General features: G+C 41.8%; 1 protein-coding gene across 1 annotated transcript in view; it reads left to right on the top strand.

The window, feature by feature from the left end:
* PLCD3 (phospholipase C delta 3) overlaps window positions 1-19,866 on the top strand; it is an 88,644-nt gene that overhangs the window by 51,099 nt on the left and 17,679 nt on the right. Inside the window, exons 5-10 of the mRNA XM_088470675.1 lie at window positions 1,162-1,387; window positions 5,458-5,659; window positions 11,134-11,278; window positions 14,192-14,344; window positions 15,064-15,147; window positions 18,354-18,483. Coding sequence (XP_088326801.1) covers window positions 1,162-1,387; window positions 5,458-5,659; window positions 11,134-11,278; window positions 14,192-14,344; window positions 15,064-15,147; window positions 18,354-18,483 — 940 coding nt within the window. The remainder of the gene's footprint in view (window positions 1-1,161; window positions 1,388-5,457; window positions 5,660-11,133; window positions 11,279-14,191; window positions 14,345-15,063; window positions 15,148-18,353; window positions 18,484-19,866) is intronic.

The raw sequence follows: 19,866 nt of genomic DNA, 5'->3' as shown, positions 1-19,866 counted from the left end.
TGATGTTACATGCAGTTGGCCGAAGTTATACAGATGTGTCTATGTACACTACTGTGTGCTATGATGCAGCATCCGCAGGGTTTTTTCACGCCAAGCTCCATTGTACAGATTCAGTTGTACACAGATATACAGATATACAAGTGCACATTCTTATTAATTTAAAATACAGTCATACTTGGAATTCTAGCACTTCACACTTTGCCGTCAGACACCTTACCATTGGAGCCATTTGCTCCTGCATTCGAAATCTGTGAATGCTAACTATATGAGGATGCAAATTAATAGTTTGCAGGGGACGCCAAACACCCTAGCATCGGCCCAGGCTGGGAGCACACCTAAGCGATGGATCAGCCGTTCTAACGATTTGGTAAGTGCTATGTACAAATGATATTGTGCATACACACTTACCAATACACCGCCCAACATGTCTTAACACAGGAACCAGTAGTGACATCATTTTCAGCAGTTCTTGGGACAGCATATGGGTGGTTGGTGAGTGGACCGTACAGACAGCAAGATGTACCAATATATCTGCCACATATATCGGCATCATGGTGTGAATTAACCAAAACGTTGAAATTAAGTGGGCTGTTGTCCTTATTTCTATAAAAAACTGAGTGCCGCCGTGCTTCCCTGCAGTATATATATATATATATATATGTATATATATTATATATATATATATATATGTATATATATTATATATAATTTTTTTTTAAGGATTTAACTGTATAGATCTACTGATTGATTTGTGTAGTTTCACTTGTATACTGCACACTATGGGCCTGTTTCAGAGTTGGGAATAGAGTGAGATATCTCTCTCAACTGTGAGCCTGAACAAACCATATTGCATTTTTTTACATGTCGGGTAAATACTGGCTGCTTTTGCATGTAGCCCACAAATACTGCACAGATTTATTATTGCTCTACAATTTAGATGTCAGTTTGGAAACACTCCTCCCAAATCTAAATCTCTCTGCACATTTTAAATCTGCCCCATCTGCAGTGCAGCATGGTTTCACCAAGATGATTAGTTGAGAGAGAGATCTCTCTCTATTCCCAACTCTGAATCAGGCCCTATGTACAATTTGGTCATATTAAGAGAAAAGTTTCAAAATTATCCGATTATAGTAAAACTAACCTGATTTCTTCTATCTACAGAAGTGTGATCGCTCTAATTCAGATACCCTGGAGGACTGTGAAATAGAGGAGTTTTGTACTCAGCTCATGCACCGCCCGGAGCTGGAGGAGATATTTTATCGTTACTCTGGAGAGGATAGAGTACTGTCTGTAGAGGAGCTACAGGAATTTCTACAGCACCAAGGAGAGAAGGCAACTGTGGAGAGAGCGCGAGAGATTATTCACAAGTACGAGCTCAATGAAAAAGGTAGATAAACTTGGCAGTAACAGTAGCTCCATTGTGGCTGTGCAATATTGTCCACATCTAAATCACGAGGCCCTTAGTTATAGAACACTTGGAACCATGTGGACATAATAAATAGACTTTCCAAATGGTCAGTGAATGAGTAGGCTTTCCAACTATTGACATTTTGTCACTGATCGGTAAGAATTCAATTTAATTTTGGCTAAGGGATTAAATCATGAAAGTGAATATCCTATTCTACACGTGTGTGTACCATTTCAACCAGCGATATTATGTATATAGGGCCTGATTCAGAGATGGACGCAGTTCGCACAGCAGCTGCATCTTTGGACGCAGCTGCTGTGAGAATAATAAATCTATACTGCGCTATGCACTGATGTTGTATTTGAATATAGATATCTATAATAGGTTTGCTGTCTGTTAATAAACAGGAGGCTTAATGTGAAAATAAAATTTATATTTTAATGAACACAATATAATCCACATATAAAACACCAAAATTACAATCATGTGCACATGAAAGAATACATCCTATAGATAAATTTGGCAAGTAAATAACTTTTTAACTGTAATGTATTGCTATATGCATTTAAAAAGGTAACATTTATCTGAGGTTCACAGCATAACGTTCTAGAAAAGCCACTAATGTAACGATGTGGCTTGAAAGGTAACCCGCTACTGCAGCTGGGACCCAAGACACCTTTCTGATCTCCTATCCCAGGGACCACTGGTACAGAGAGCCGCCTGCCGGAACCACTGATTCTGCATCACAACAAATGGTGGCTCACCAGCATATGCTGCGGCAGAGTCGGCTGAAACTCAGTGAGTCTGTCTATCTCTGACCCACTGGCCGTTGTGACACAGCGTACCTGGAGCTGTGGACCGAAATTTACATATCAGGCATAATTGTATATGAGCATTTCTGCCTGATTCACAGCTACCAAGGCTAACCTTGTAAAAGCCACAGCGAAACGCACGTCGTCGTCCGATATATATGTAGTATTCACAATTTGTACATGTGATATGTTTATATCTATGCAATTACGTTAGGAGAACTATCCCTCGTTCTTGATATGCAGGACCCCAGGGCTTGATGGCGCCGAATAAGGCACCGACACTCATATACAATTATACCTGATGTAAATGATCATACACCTCTAGGCCCCATAGATTCATACTTACATATTCTATGTAAATGGATTGCACGGGTATCTATCTATCTATACACACACCATATTTATTTTTCCATTTTTATAACTTGCCTCCAGACCACTGGGATGAACTTACACCCCTGCATAGTAATGCTTAATATTACAATTCAGTGGAGAACACATTTCTGTGCTTAATGACCTTGTGACACACGCACAGGAATGTGTGTGGCTGCTTTGTTCAGTGCAGTGGTGATGTGGTCTGTCAACCTCAGTATAGCAAACCTGTTCTCCTTGATCTGCCAGTTGATAATAGTAAAGCAATCATACACAATATGAAACCGTTTGTAAACACCTGACTAAACCACACACATCTTAATAACAACATAATGCTTTCTAAAACGTTTGCAAATAGATTAACATGGTAGTAGAGTAACTATGTAGAAGAATGTTATCTTTCCACCTCCCTCCTCTTTCCCTCCCTCTGCAGCGCTGGACAGTCAGTTACAAATCATACAACATACAGTCACATTTATAAAAATATTACAGACTAGGCTGATGAAGGAGGTGCAGATGTCAGACAATGATTAAAGGACCCTGTTCCTGAGAGCTTACATTCTACAATTATGTAATGAAATCTAATGTTCATAGACATAGCGCTGCTTAGAGTGTTAATGATATAAAGGAGCAGATTCAATTAGCTTGTGTTGCACATTGATCTGCCATTTACGGTAAGCGGATTCAGCTCACACCTCCGTAGGCGGCGAGCAGAATCAGCCTTCTGTGGGTTAACATACAGCTTCCGTACTTGATTGAGTCTGCCCAAAGTGTCATAATCATTAATACCACCAAGAACTTGCTCATTTGGCACTTTTCCCATATTGAAATTATATAGGTATATAAACAATAAACGCTACATTTACTAACACTTCAGTCTTGTGGCGGTTTTGAAATTGCCAGTGATTTTGAGTTCCAAGCCACAGTATTGATGATCCAGCAGGCTTGGAGGGTGTTGATGAACTCATGTCAATATTTGCAAATGTGCAGTGATTTCTAGGAACGCCTGGCCCCAAAGTACCCTCGTGCTACACCTGACTGGTACCAGGGAAATAAAGTAAACAGCAGTGCCCACGTCTTTTTAATAAAAATGACAAGCGCCCACAAATCCTTATTACTAAGTAATGTAGCTCCTGTATATTTATTACCAATTTACATTGCCTACCTATACTTTATAATAATACTGCCTACAATTAGAGAACTCCCATATAATTATAAATAATTAGTAAGGTAAGCTAAGTCTAAACGTCCCCCGCCTAGAGTGTTGTTCGTCCTGTCCCCCTGCCCAACACAACCCCCTGCTCTGGCTCCTCAGCCACCTACTCCCACTCTCCGTCCACCACGCCCTGCTCCGCCAAACCCAAATCTCATACTAAAGGTGCCAACACTCTTAGCGATATTTTACACAATTTGCCCGATTCCGACTCATCGTGACGACAAATCGTGTAAAATATGCCCAAATCGTGAGTGTCCACTCACACTCACGATGCGCATCCAAGCAGGTCGTACATCGCATCTTCAGATCTGCCGTGCTGTAGGGCAAATTTACCAATCTGGGACACGATGCACTGGAAAAAGTTAAGGATGCACGATAGATCGTTTGTCACATTGGACACTTTTTACACCAAATTGTGTGTAGGACTGCCGGGGAGCTGTCGGGAGAGAGTTCAAGGGAAATCGTACACAATGTCGGATCGTGAGCACATCGCCAAGTGTGTAGGCACCTTTACTGAGCTTACGGCTGCTCTCCTAGCTCTGTCCCCTCTTTCTCGCAGTGTGGGCCATTGTGGGTTGCGCATTCGTCCACTCTCTTCAGCGTGTCCCCCCCCCAACCTGATATAATTTTTTATCAGCCCTTAATTTTATTATATAGGTTATGCTTAGCATTACTTTTTATCTTTTCATTTTTACTATTGTACTTTTTGGGACAAACTTGTTTTTTCCCTTCCCTTTTCTTCTCTGTATGTGGCCTGAGCATCCCTGTATGCCTTTTTCCATTCTTCTAAACTGTAAAACATTTTTTTTTTTTGGATAATGTTGTGATTTGCAGATTTTCATCAGTATCTGTTTTTATCATGAGGTGGTGTGTGATGAGTAAGTATGGGCAGGGGCGTATTTATAATGGGTGCAGGGTATGTGGTGCACACGGACCCCTGGGTCCAGGGGGGACTGCACCGCACACCCTGCACCTATACTTTTTTTTTATACTTACCTCTCCCACGGAGTAGCCCTACACAAAACGTCTGAAAAATGGCCGTCACGGCCATATTCCCAGCGTTTTACGCATGCACATTAGGAAATTACTGAGTATGAGCTATAACAGAAGTGTTTGGAGACTGTAGATGTGCGTTATGCCAACAGTCTCTGGAAGTTACATCACTGCCAATGGTGGAACCAACTGTCATGTCATGCAAACTTTATGACACCATGTTTTTCAGCAGTCAATTTTATAATATAGCTTTAAATGAGGCTTAACTGAGTAGTATTTAGGAGAGGTAAAGGTAGAAGCAATGAAGTAGGTGGTACTAAAGCAATGGAAGAAAGGAGTTATTAGTGACCTTTTTTTTACTATTTCCAGTCTGTACATTTCTAGCCGGGCATTAAAAAATTCAGCGCAGGGCTCTTCTCTGGGGACAAACTGTAACTGCAGACACGCAGTTCCACAAACCTTGTTATCGCAAGTTGGACAGTTAGGTGCATTTGGTGAAATGAAAGTGATCGGCTTGCTTACTTTGTCATTTGTAAATTCAGTCGTTCCTCTCCGTATACACTGATGCTCTTTGTTGTTACACAATCAATCACTGTAGGGTCAAGTCCCAGTGTTAGGATCTCTCACTCACTATAAACTTTCCTGAATCCTGTCTACAGCCAAGCAGCATGACCTGATGATGCAAGAAGGATTCATGATGTACCTGCTGTCAGCAGAGGGAGACATCTTCAATCAGGAGCACAGGAATGTATACATGAACATGACCCAGCCGCTATGCCATTACTTCATCTCCTGCTCCCACAACACTTACCTGACCAATCATCAGCTTGTTGGAGCCAGCAGCACAGAGTCCTATATTAGGTGAGGAAAATCTTTTCACACAGTAGGGTCCATGAGTGTGACTGACTGGAAGGACTACATAAAAAATACATAATTACTGCCTGTCAAACTGTACAATTGCAGCATTGTTTTCTATACATAACAGTGCTACAGAAATGGTATTTGAGGTGTCAAGTGAGTGACTGATGGAGGAGTTTGCTTGAACATTAATATAAGTTGAACCTCATATGTCTTGATTAATAAGAGGCTAGGATGAAAATGTTTCTCCTTTTTAGCACGTTACCAGTGTCTGTTCTAAGATGTGATTTCTCACGCCTGCAGAATGATATCATTTATTACATTTGGCATCACTCTATACCTAGGGTCAGCAAGACAGATTCTTCCCACTGTACCTCACTTCCTTACGTGTTATCACATCTCTCATTTGAAGCAAGTGATTGCCTGAGCTTCTCCCAGCTCCACCTCCAAATAAGCCGCTTTGAGTTACGTAACCTGTGTATCCATGCAGCTACCCGAATACCTTTCTCTAGGATCCCATGACAACAATTGTATATAGGCCTCATTCTTACAGCATCCTTTATTTCCTAGCAGCCTCTAACAAGACTTCTCTGCAAAGTATCTCTCCAAATGTATTCTCTATTTTTAGGCTCGGTTTCGGCCCTTGACACAGATACTGTTGTCTTTTCAAACCTTAATAACCATAAAAGTACCATGGACTCCCAGAATTCTAATACCAGGTAAATTTACCCAGCATTTCAGAAAATGAAATCCAGACAGGGATAAACCGTCTATGATCCATACAATAATGTTCACATTTCTAGAAAGCCACACTAACTTTCTCATAACACTTGCCCCTTTTATGGGGTCCAAGGGACTATTGGTAACTGACAAGTTGCAGCATAGGCAATCTGCATGCAAGGACTAGATCACTGATGACTGGTTTCTCTAATCAATTGACAAGTACTACCTGCTTTATCTGAACCGGACTTTCCTAAGCACTATTACATATTGAAGTGAGTTGCCATAAATGCTCAGGTGAGTTTGTGGAAAGTGACCTACACTACAATAGGTGAGGGTGATGGTGTTCCTGACAGCCAGACTGAAATATCACATATATTGGATAACTGTCTAGGCCTGATTTGAGTCTACCATTCACATTTCCTTGATTCTACCTATTATTTTTGAACATATTTATTGTAACTTATGATCACTCTATATCTGTTTTGATCATACTTCTCCTTGGGAAGACATTAGAAAAGTAATACTTACACACTGGCACTGTACTTTACCATATGATATCACTAACGATTTCATAACAGACAAAAATTATGTACTTTTGCCTAGTAAAATCTTGTACCGTCATGGTATGGAATTTCTATGTTTATGTTTGAATGTTATGTATGTATGTATGTACTAACAAACATGACAAAAGAAAAATTCTCATATAGTACAATAATAGACATAAGAATATCCATTTGCACAAAGGTATGAGATAGTATAATGCAGAAAATTGCTGTTTCATTGATAAGCTAGTTTTGACTGGCATAAAAGGTGTTATGGTTCTTAGTTACTAGCTATATGACTACTGATCGCACCTAACGTATATTATCAGAGGCAGAGCAAGCTACAGTATTTTAGCACTCAAGGCAAAGTTGTCAATACGTACCCCTTGTCACCACCAAAGTCTGCAATCCCATTAAAAGGATCCAACGCTGTCACTTTGCCTTCCTCTATGTCCCCGATGGCTACCTGCAGAACCCCCAAAGTGTTTAGGTACTTCTCTATTATTGTGGCTGGCATACTCCTCCTGGCGGTTCCTGACGTTCTGAACCACTGGTGCAGCCATCTTAGATTGGATCACATGATCCGCTCTGCCATCCAGCTTCCAGCAACTTCAGTCACGTTCTGCCCACCCTATCAGAGCCTAAAGTGCTCTATTTAAGCCAGTACCCTGGCTCTTGGTTCAGTTCCTGCTCCAGTATTTGCTTCACAGCATTTTGCCTCAGTGTGTTCCAGCTCACCTGCTTTAGTATTTGCTTTGCAGCATTCCGCTCCAGTGTAATCCTGCATACCTGCTTCAGTATTGGTTTGCAGCATTCCGCTCCAGTATTGCTTCACAGCATATATAAGTGCAGCCTGCTCTATTGTTCCAGCACTCAGTTTCAGTGTTTCTTGCAGTCTGTTTCTATTGTACTACCGGCACCCAGTTCCAGTGTATTCTTGCAGCCTGCTTCAGTCATACTCCAGCACTCAGTTCCAGTGTTTCCTGCAGCCTGCTTCAGTAGTGCTCCAGGCACCCAGTTTCAGTGTTTCATCCTGCAGCCTGCATCAGTTGTGCACCCAGTTCCAGTGTATAGCAGTCTGGTTCAAGATATCCTACATACTGCTACAGCCGCAGGCTATCCTGCACCTGCATGAAGAATAGCATTATTAAACCATCCAGCTTCACTCACACTCCAACACATGCAGCTAGCCCAAGGATCCCCGACCCTAATCAACAAACCCCTAGTGCCATGACACCACTCTCTGAAATGAGTGTCCTCTATTTACTATATAAATTGTTATTATTCATAGTACAGGCCGGGCCAACCTGTGGTTCTCCAGCTGTTGAGAAACTACAAGTCCCAGCATGCCTTCCCACTGATCAACTGGTACAGCATGCTGGAACTTGTAGCTGGAGAATCACACATTGACCAGGCCTGCTCTAGTGTATGGAGAGCTTGATTCAGAGACGCACGGTAAAGCTGCAATTTTGTATGTATTGCAGCTGCGAAAATATGCTAATGGTTGCAAAGCTTACCCGAGCATAAGGACGGCCACTGCTGCCTTTTCATATGCGTACAATGACACTTACGTTCGTATATATCAGTAACATCGAGCAGCCATCTAGCCCTTGCGGCAGGTCTGACCTGCTGCAGCCTTGGGAGCTCTTCTGACATGCAGAGCTGCTTATGCAATCACAGTGGCTAATTTATGCACGCCCATGAAACGGCATTCAAAGGGACCGACACACCTGCATTTTTCAGACCAGCCCCCTGTCACCACCCCCAAGCGCTGACAACCTGTCAGTCACTCTGTGATGGATTCCTCTGTGTCCGTAGTTGCAATGCGATCGCTGTGTACTCGCATTATGGCTTATACAGTACACATGCACGATGGCAAAAAATCGCTCGATCTGCGTGCGTAATCGCCTCTGTGTCCAGCTCTGAATCAGGCTTAGAGCACAATAAACATTCTCAGGTGGCCAGTAAAAATGTTGATACATTTAAAATTATTTTTTTCCTATCTTTTTACACATATTTACACAACAAAAACAACATTACAAATTAAATGGAAAATCATTAGATGCTGTTATAGCATAAAAACCAGAGCTGGTGTAAATGCTGCATGATTGGTTGATGCATGTCGGTAGTACCGATATTTACGCAGAAGAGTGACAGTGGACGGATATGAGAAAGCAGAGGTGGGCGCCTTTATGCCGACTGAGCTTTGGCAAGCACTAGCATATTCTCGAAGCTGCATTGTGTGCGATTTCGCAGCTGTGATCCATACTGAATCAGGCCCAGTGTTGGGAAATAATTCTCTTGAACATATACATGTACTCAAAGCTGCCCATAAGAATAATTGGCCCTGTGATCATTTTTGCTGATGGGCCACCTTTGCTGAAAGAGTTTATATAGTTCTAATTTTATATATGTTATAAATTAAGTTTAGAACAATAATTTTATTATGTTTTCAGGTTGGTAAAGCAAACACTCCGTGGGTTAATACATATATATGGGTCTGGGCTTTATTAGGTAAATATCAATAATATAATATTAGGTTAAACAGTGTGTCTAACATTCGTCTCTGCGTTAGTGGATATCAGATTCCTGTATTAGTAAAAAAAAGAACGCAAAAAATAGGCAGTATTTACTAAACATTTACATATATCATGGAGTACTTTGTACACATTTGCAGTTACATTAAGCATTTGATAAACAATTAGAAACATTAGGGGTTTCGTGGTAAACATTTACATCTCCCTTTACAACTCAGGACAAGACTATCTTGAATAGCCGATCAATTAATGATACTTTTAATGTAAAGGATAGAGTGGCCGAGTTATTTTATTGTATTACTGTTGTACGAGAGCACCAAAAATGAAACAACTGTGCCAGGTTATAAAAAAATAACTTGGCTGAAAAGTACAGGAAACCACAATAAAATAAACGTATAGGAGGGCATTAACAAACCAATATATTTTTCCAATAGAACATGGGAAACTGCTTAAAATTTCTCTCAAATGCTTGTAAAGTTATGTACACTAATCTAGCCACATCCAAACACTTAAGCTGGGCATCCACTATACAATTATCTGTCAGATATCTGTCCAATCTGGCTGGTTGGAATGAAAACCTAGTAATGTATGGGAGCAAATGACAGTCGATCATATGGTTTTAAACACTGAAAAAAGGACCCAAAAATTGTTCAAATTGGTTAAATGTGTGTGTTTTAATTAACCAACCGTCTGATCAACCATTTTTGGCTATTTTCCAGTGTTTGTGAGCAAATGTTCGATTGTCATTTACTCCCATACATTACCAGGTTTTCATTCCAACCAGCCAGATTGGACAGATATCTGACAGAAAATTGTATAGTGGATGCCCAGTTTAAGGGTCTGATTCAGGGGTGGTCGCAGTGTCAATGTCAGATGCAAGTGAACGATGTTTTCCTTCTGTGAATGCGCAAGCAGATGCATTCAGCGGTCAGCGTCTTTGACTTTTTTAAAAGTTTTTTTATGTTGGCGGCCATGTTTAGAAGGAAATACTGCACCTCCACAGCGTTGTGGTGCATCTTTTACACAAAGCGGCAGACTTGCGTTGCAGGCGGTGGGCGTCTGTACACATTCCATTGGCTGTGGCCTTGGCATAAAGGCACGCTGTGTAAAAAGTCAATCACAGCAGCATTAGTGTCCACCTTTGAATCAGGCCCAATGTGCGAGGTGCAGAGTTGTATGCAAATGTTTGCACTTTGTAATATTGCCTGTCACAGAGTTTGGCGCTGCTGTTTGTACTTCAGGAGGTGATCAGGAGCGATCACATGCAATTGCTGCACAGTAAGGTTGTAAAGATCCATGTCCCTTAATTCCGTACATGTTTAAGATTACAGCAATATGTTCATTAATGGATACTGCATAAAGGATGATGACATTTTATGTTTGTAAAGTAAGTACTAACTTGCATGTGTTATATCTTTAATTAGACCTAAGAGTAATGCAACGCTAAATACACGTGGATATATTTAACTTGTGTCCATGAATATTTGCTTGGATGCAAGTTTACATACCTTTATATTATAAAGAATACAAAATGTTTATGTGTACTGTAACTTCATACTTAAAGCAGCTCACATTCTAGCAGGAACAATTAAAGCCATATTCTCTTTTATGTGTATCAAAAACAACATTTTGTACTGGATTTAGCACTGGTCACAATTTTGTCTCCTGTCGGTAGGGCCTTCAAGGAGGGCTGCCGCTGTGTGGAGCTGGACTGCTGGGAGGGAACAGGTGGAGAGCCTGTGATTTACCATGGACACACTCTCACCTCCAAGATACTGTTCAAGGATGTCATCTCCACCATAAAACACTATGCATTCAAAGTGAGTAGCACTGCATGCTCTGTATCATACACTACAGTGAAATGCTGATGGGGGGTGGCTTGTAGTCACAGACTAGGCATATTATATAATTTTTCTTTCTCTCATATAGATATATATATATCTATATATATATTGGCAAAAACAGGGTAAGGATGCCGTCTCCTGGGGTAGACAGATGCACTTTCACGCAGTAGCACACCAGTCCAAGACCTTAGTACAAGTCACTGCAGCTAGTTTCATTTTGCAGCATAAGGATAAATAAAACATAAATAAAAGCCTAGGCTGTCCGACTAAACAAATGATTCCCTCTTTCAGCGTGGAGGTCTCTCAACAGACCTACTGCTTGCTCTCCAAATAGTGAGAGACTGAAACTAGCAACTGACACATTTTATATTAGCCTCTCACAGGTGTGTCTGACAATCAATGTTGCCAATTAGCTTCTGTCCAACAGACAGACGCCAAGATTCTAGGGCGCACATGGTTGCATTTACAACTTTTCCGTGCTTTTATCACTATATATATATATATATTATACATACACACACATAGTACATACATACACTGAAGTGGCAAATCCATGGGATAGCAGTATGTAAAGGTAATGGTAGGTGGCATCACCAGACCTGCATCAGTTGTAATCTTGTGAGTCAGTTTGAACACCGGCTAGGTTGCACATAGCGAGGCGATGTAAATTATCGGAGTTTAAATTGGGCATGATAGCGGGTGCCCAATGGATGGGAAACTCCAAATCTGAAGTTATGCGGACATTCAACATTCCTCGATCAATGGTGTTACGTGGGTACCGGGAATACCTTATGCAAGGCATTACCACCCACCGTGGAGAGTGCAGTGGCCAACCACAGGTGCTTAATGATCGTGACCAGCGTCTGGACAGAATTGTCCATGGTAATATACAAACGTCACTGGCTCAAATCACATCCACATTTAATGCAGGAGGTACCAGATGCATATTCAGCAGATCAGTGCAGCATTCTTTAGCTTCCATGGGATATAGGAGCAGAAGACTCACCAGAGTGCCCCTGCTACTACAACACCAGATGCAGAACCTCACCTGGGCATGTGACGTCGCTAATTGGACCTTGGAGGACTGGCAACATGTGAAATGCTGACATTGTCAGAATGTCGACATTAAGGTTAGACTGCAGGGTAAGGGGGTAGAGATGCATTAGAGGGAGGGTTAGGGATAGCGGAAAAATACTCAACGGGACCATGGAGCATCAGAAGTCTGACATGAAAGTGACAGTCACCCCCAATGGAGCAGGTAAGGTGTAGACTCTAGGGTCTATTAAGGGCAAGGTGCTGATCATCAGAGAGAGCATATCTGCGTGAATAAATCAATCAATCAGCACTACACATTCCTCATGGTCATCCTTTTATATGTAAAGAAAGAAAGTTTCATCACAAAACAGAAAAGTGCTTGAAATGTTTATTTTGTGTCAAGGGGATGGTGTTGCCTGGTATAGTGTGTATTATCAAAATAGGGTATTCAAAACACTGAGATGTTTATGAAGATTGGGTACAAAGAAAAAAAAGTCTGTGTTGTTTATTGCAGCCTCCCAAGTTTTCTAAGTTTGCATAAATGACCCTACTGACCACTTATTCTATGAGTACTGCTGATCTAGAATTAAATCCAGGGGCAAACACAGGATTTCTAGAGAGGGGTTTCCAAATGCTTGATTTTAGAGTGAGTGTGGCTATCCCATGAAGAGGGCATCATCAGCACTTAACATGCTGTTAGGGTTCCCTTTGGGAAACACTGATCAATGGTGTAGGCTACAGGGGAGAGAGTCTATTAAACATATTTAGCTCATATAATTAACATAAGTGATCAGGAAAAGGTTAAACATCTGATATTATACATACATAATAAAACCAGATCACATTTTTCCACCTCATGTTAATATGGTCTGGTGCGCTGATTGACCACTCAGATCTACACACACAGAAGACTTTGTAGGAGAAGCTACCACTGGGTATGCACAGATGCTCTGTTCTGTCACTTATAATGCGTGTTGTGGTCGTAACTCTTTTAAAATCAAATTATATACTACTGCTATTGTGGTCATGATTCAAGCTGTTGGCTGGGCCAAAGGGGGGTTTGCAGGTGACTGGAACCCCTCCTGTGTTTGCCTTTTAAATCATATTACTGCTTTTGGAGTCAGAGTTGCAGCTATACAGTATATGTAATTATATAACATTTCACACACATCTCTCGTATTGATTCATAGTTTGTGTTACATAAAATCCTTTTACTTGGATATAACATTTTTCTGAACCAGCAATGTGTATTTGGAAATGTGCATTTACATGGGGCTTGGGGCACTTATTTTACCACTTTATATAATAATGTGATTGTGAAAAAGATATTAAGGTTTGGAATGTTGACTTACGTAATAGAATGCTTTGAGTCAATAATACAGTAATTTTCTAGATATGACATTTAATAACAATATTATTAATAAGGGTTGGGTATGATATCCTGGCTGTCGGGATGCCGCTGTTCAGCGGCATCCCAACAGCCAGGATCCCGAAACCCATAGAACCTAACGGTGAGTACTTTTTTATCCCCTACTCTAACCCCTACCCTAACCCCCCCCCTTCCTAGTGCCTAAACCTAACCTCCCCGCACCCTAATCCTAACCGTTCCTCCCTGGTGCCTAACCCTAACCCTGCCCTTAGTGCCTAACCCTAACCCTGCTAGCTAACACTACCCTCCCCCTGCATCCCGGTTGCTGGCACGCCGACTACATCCCATTAATAATACCCTGCCATGTGCTATGCCAAAAGTGTATTGAATACTATTATAATACATATGGCTGAAAAAAGAATTAACAGAGATGAATGGCTGACCAGTAGATTTAAACTAATTAATGTATATGTTTTCTATCGTAGTATTCTCCATATCCAGTCATTCTGTCCATTGAGAATCACTGTGGGTTAGAACAGCAAGTAACAATGGCTTATCATCTACGTACCATCCTTGGGGACATGTTAATAACAGAGCCAATAGATGTTTCTGTCCTATCTCAATTGCCATCTCCAGAGGTGAGATAAAAACACATACTGTATATGGTTCAGGCATCAATCAGATTTCCATTCAAGATGTCATAAAAGCAATACAATACAATACAATATATGTAATTAAGCTCTGAAGTCAGAGCTCTAGGTTTTCTTTAGGTTGCTTTTTCTCATAATTGTGGGGAGTAGTTGCTGAAATCTTGTCTTAATATATTGCTGGACATAATATTACAGTAAGTAGTACACCATTTACCATATCTTTGAGTCAGGTGAGTGGTGACACTCTAAACTGCTCCTGTAACATAGGCAGCCATTTTTATGGCTTAAACAATTACTCATAATACTTTGACCTATACATTCACTAGGAGATAGTGGCAGCACTAAGAATGCAGCCTATCAATTTACTAGGCTTCAGTGGTATGCCTGCGAAAGCAGCCTATCAGTGCACTAGGAACCAGCGCAATCACTGAGGATGCAGCCTATCAGTTACCAAGTTATCAGAAACATTACTAAGAATGTTACCTATTGATGTAGTTTACTAGAATAGTGACATGAATGAGAAATCAGCCCATAAAATAATTTCACCAGGGCTAGTGAATCAGAATATTGGATCTGCCTACAAAAAAAAAAACCTGTGGTATAGATAATATAAACAACGTTCACAATAGATCCCTGTAGCTTCCATGACTGTATTAATGTATGAGCCACCATTTATTGTAATGAAAAAAAAACTCTCTGTTTGGCAGGCTCTAAAGAGAAAGATCTTGGTAAAAGGGAAAAAGCTGAGTGAATGCAGATCACCTGATGAAGAGGAGGGGAAAACCAGGATGGTGAGTTGTAGAATAGGAAGAATTTGGAAACTGGATACTGAAGGAAAACATTGCTTTTAAGAGTTTTATTTTAGAAGGAAGTAACAGGTAGACATGCAGTACTTTCATGTTGTAGGTATCATTAGAGATGTTTAGTATGGATTAATGTGACTATGGGCTCTATTTACTACAATCTGCATTTTGAATGCAGATTGTAGTGTGATATTACCGACTGAATTCGCATTGCAAATTCAGCCAATATCACAAGGATTTACTAAAAATCCCTTGCAGGGACAGAGCTTGTGATATAGCTCTGTCCCTGTGAATTCCCTCCGAATACTTGTCACGATATTTTTTGCCAAAATACCGTGATAAGTGCCCGCGCATGCGCCAGCCGGCCGTGTTAAGCCCCACACCCGCACTTACCTGCAGTGATCGGGGCTCCGGTGATATCCTCCGTGGCTTCGATCAGCTGACATCCCATCCTGCACTGGGACCTTGTCACCTGATGACCGGGTCCCAGTGCAGGATGGGAGACCAGCTGACCGTAGGGAGGACATCACCGGAGCCCCGATTTTAAGTAATTTTTTTTTTTTTTTTAGCAGAGATCAGACCACACAGCTGATCACTGGGGCCAGCTCCGAGCTCTGCATGTTAGAGCGTAGCAGGAGTCCAGTAACCGGGGGAGACCCTGGATAACGCCACCTGGCATAAAATAACCCGGCAAAAAATAACGTAAAGATTTTCTGTCCAACCATCCAACTTGTTGATTGGTCGGAATGAAAATGTGGTAACGTATGGGAGTAACTGATGATCAGCAATTTGCTCCTAAATGCCAGAAAACAGATGAAAATGGCGTCAGACAAGTTTGTTAAATGATTGATCTAAACAATTTCTTCAAACAACGTTTTTGTCCATTTGCCGGCGTTTGGGAGCAAATTGCTGATCATCAGTTACTCCCATACATTACCAGATTTTCATTCCAACCAATCAACAAGTTGGATGGTTGGACAGAAAATCTTTACGTTATTTTTTGCTGTATATAAAACATAAAAGCATTCTGTGTTTAGATTTGGGTCCCATTCCCAAGAGATTTCATTATGATATGCAAATATTCCAAATGACGGAATATTCCAATATCCAAAATAACCCTGGTCCCAAGCATTTTGGATATGGGAGACTCAACCTGTATTTAAATTCAAAAACTAAAGCTGTCCCAGATTTAAGTGTTGCCACTTGTGCTTTCATCCTATAGGTATTATTAATATACCACCAGTTTGGGTAAGCTTTACTTTGGTATCTGGGGCAACTAACTCATCAGGAGCTTTTTCAACAAGATAACCATAGCTTATTTTATTAGCTGTATTTGACTTAAATACTAGACTCTGTCAAATTCCTTCTTGTCACCTTACAATAATCCATACATTTAAACACATTCACCTTATATAAGGTTGAGTTTGACCTGAACTCTCATGCAAAATCCCCCTGGTAGAGGTCTAATGATGTGTTTAAACTCTGTTTAATCAATGTTTCTCAGTTATGTCAATCCAGGAATAATATTGGCATTTGCTCATTCATATAAATACCTGTCTGTGATAAGCCTATGATTTAATTACACTTATTATTACATTCTGTTACAAACATTCAACATGGGTTTCTGGTCGCACTGGTAAAGTCTAATGATAGGTTTGAATGGGTATGCAGTCGGGAAGCCGGCAGACCTAATCCCGACAGCCGGCTTCCCGACTGTCATATCCCGGCAAGGGTCTAAAGACGGGCGTCGATATGCTGACGCCTGTCATTAGACATACTCCGGGAGCCAGACGCCCGGCATCCAGATCGAAGGGACGCTGCGCGCGGATAGCCGCGGGGGTGGGGGGGCGGGAGGGTTAGGTTTAGGGTTCCCGGGGGGGACTTAGTGTTACGCACCCCCCCCAGGAGGTTAGGTTTAGGCTAGGGGGAGTTAGCGTTAGGCACCCCCGGGGGGGGACTTAGGTTTAGGCAGTGGGGAAGGGGGGGGCTTAGGTTTAGGCACTTAGAGGGGGGATTAGGGTTAAGCACTGGGGGGGAAGGTTAGGGTCAGGCACCCCTAAGGGCGGAGTTAGGGGGTAGAAATAGGTTAGTATATACTTACCTTTGACGATCAGGATTTCCTCCTCTGCCGGGATGCCGCTGTCGGGATTCCAACCGCTGGGCATGGGTCCGGCGGTAAATCATACCGATTCCGTTTGAATGTGATCTGTAATTGAGTATTATTTGAATTGTACCATTCCCTAAGTATTGAGATGAGTGGCCAAATATTCTCTGTAAAGCACTGCGAAATATGTGTTATAAATAACTGGTAATAAATAAATAAATAGCGTCAACATATACTCGCACCACAACTATGCAGATACTTCTCTGTGAAATTTGAGACTTCTCAGAGGAATTAAACATCACTCTGTTGTGTACGGATAAATAAAAAACAAAGGCTTTAATATACAATCTCGCTATGTCTCTTGTTTTATACACATAGGTAGGTCACTTTGTCTAAATCTCTTTACCTGCATGTTTAACAGATAAGAAAAATATTTCATAGCCTCCAAGGTAATAGGGAGTAATCATGCCCCATACCTAGATACACCTGTAACAGTAGCACCCCTACAGCAGGGGTTGGGTACAAGATACTGGCGGTCAGAATCCTGACAGGGTTAGGATACAGACACCTATAGGTAAGTATCAAAACCCTACCTCTAAACCTAACCCCCCTTAACCCAGCCCAAACCTAACCTCTTTTTCCTAATGCCTAACCTCTCCCCCTAACCCCAATACTTACCGTCGGGATTCTGGCTGGTGTTGGGATTCCGGCGCCGGCATCCCGGATTTAAACTACTACCTCTACAGCAGTTATCATATTAGAATTCTGGGGACAGATATGCTGTGCGCTGGGCATAAGAGTTTTTGTTAACAAAGTCCATTTGTGGTAGTAAATACTCGTAATACCAAAATCAAAAATGTATTATAATGCTGTAATAGATTATTAAGCTTTGTTTTTTTTAATTAATCTGAAATTACAAAACAATTACTTTTACCATTAATTATTTCATTCAATTAAATTTATTGTAACTGGAAAATATGTGGCAAAAGCAAGAACCAACTATTGTTACACTAGTGGTCAGATAGTTTTCTAAGTTTAGATTATTTGTTTTAGTTGTAATTCAGATGCTTATTATCTTCTCTGTACTCAGGACATTGCTCAGGAGCTCTCTGACCTGGTGGTCTATTGCCAATCTGTAGAGTATCGAGATCAGTCGGGGAGCAGCTGTGAGATGAGTTCCTTCAGCGAAGACAGAGTGAGAAAACTGATGAAGGAGTCTGGTAACTATAGAAGCGTTAAGAACTTAAGATAGACAGCTTACCAAACCTCCAGAAGAACCTGTACACTAACCTTAGGGAAGACTATGCCAATATGAGCCTGTTCATGTGATTGAGTATTGCAACAGAACAAAGCAGGTTACGGCTTCACAAAGGGGGATATGCGTACATCATTTTATACTTTGTTTCTATTTACTATATCACTGGCAAACATACAGAAAAATTTTGACCCGCTACAAGGTGTTCTGTCTGGAGCCACCAGAGCAGAGAAATGTGAGCCCGAGGGGAAAGCCTCACTAGACGGTGCATCTGAAGATGTGACCCCGAACATTGAGACAGAAGATCCTACTGGAACGGCCTGAAATCTGCCGAACTGGATGGTTCCGAAAGATTCCACCATCTTCCCCAGAAGGCGGATGCAGAGGTGCACCAACACATGCCTTGGCTTGAGTACCAGGCAAGCCAAGTCCTGAATTGCTTGAGCCCTGTTGCTTGGGAGGAACACCCGTTGTAGAGAAGTGTCCAGAATCATCCCCAGAAATGAAAGACGCTGTGACGGCACCAGCTGGAACTTCTGGAAGTAGACTATCCAGCCGTGCTGAATGAGGATCTGATGAGTGAGAGACACCTGTTCCAGTAGTCTATTCACTGATGAAACCTTTAGGAGTAGGTCATCCAGATATGGGACAATAGTCACTCCCTGAGACCGAAGATGCGCAATCACTGCCATCACCTTGGTGAAGACCTTGGGAGCCAATGACAGGTCGAAGTGCAGAGTTGAAACTGAAAATGTGACTCCTTGATGACAAACCAGAGAAATGCTTGGTGTGGACTTTTTGCCTATTTGAGTTTCGCCAGGACGCGTTCTCACGTCTAGGGCGAATAGCTGGGACAAGCGCAATACTTTTCCGGAGGCAAAACTAGCAATGATGGCGGACTTTTCGCCAGCAATTGAATATGGGCCTCTGGCCGCAAACTTAGTCCCCAGCCCCAACCCCTTGAACGCCCTGCTCAGTGCTAGGATTATCTACCTGTTGCAGCCCCAAAGGGGCTGTAAATCCAACAACCACCCAGGCTTTAAGTTATAGGAGAAGGTCGAGACATCGTCCTCCTCCTGCAGATGCAGCATAGCCGCTACCCTGGGTTCTCCGGGTAGCTGACTGCCTCATTAATTCACTTCACCGCCAGAGGGGAAGAGGGGGGGGGGGGGGGGGGACGGGGGAGAGTGCCTATGTGACAGTCATAGCAGAATCGCTCTGTCACTCAGCCCAGCTATTTGCCCATGTATCCTGCTAGTCAGGAGCAGTAGGATATACTCACAAACTGCTGTGGCCGGTAGGCTGGGTGGAGGGAGGCAAACAGGGGACCCAGACACTAGCCCAAGGC

Source organism: Taudactylus pleione, unplaced genomic scaffold (assembly GCF_031769625.1).
Source record: "Taudactylus pleione unplaced genomic scaffold, aTauple2 ptg000102l, whole genome shotgun sequence".
NCBI lineage: Eukaryota > Metazoa > Chordata > Amphibia > Anura > Myobatrachidae > Taudactylus > Taudactylus pleione.
Note: the sequence above shows the minus strand (reverse complement) of the source record. Positions and strands in the feature narration are given on the sequence as shown.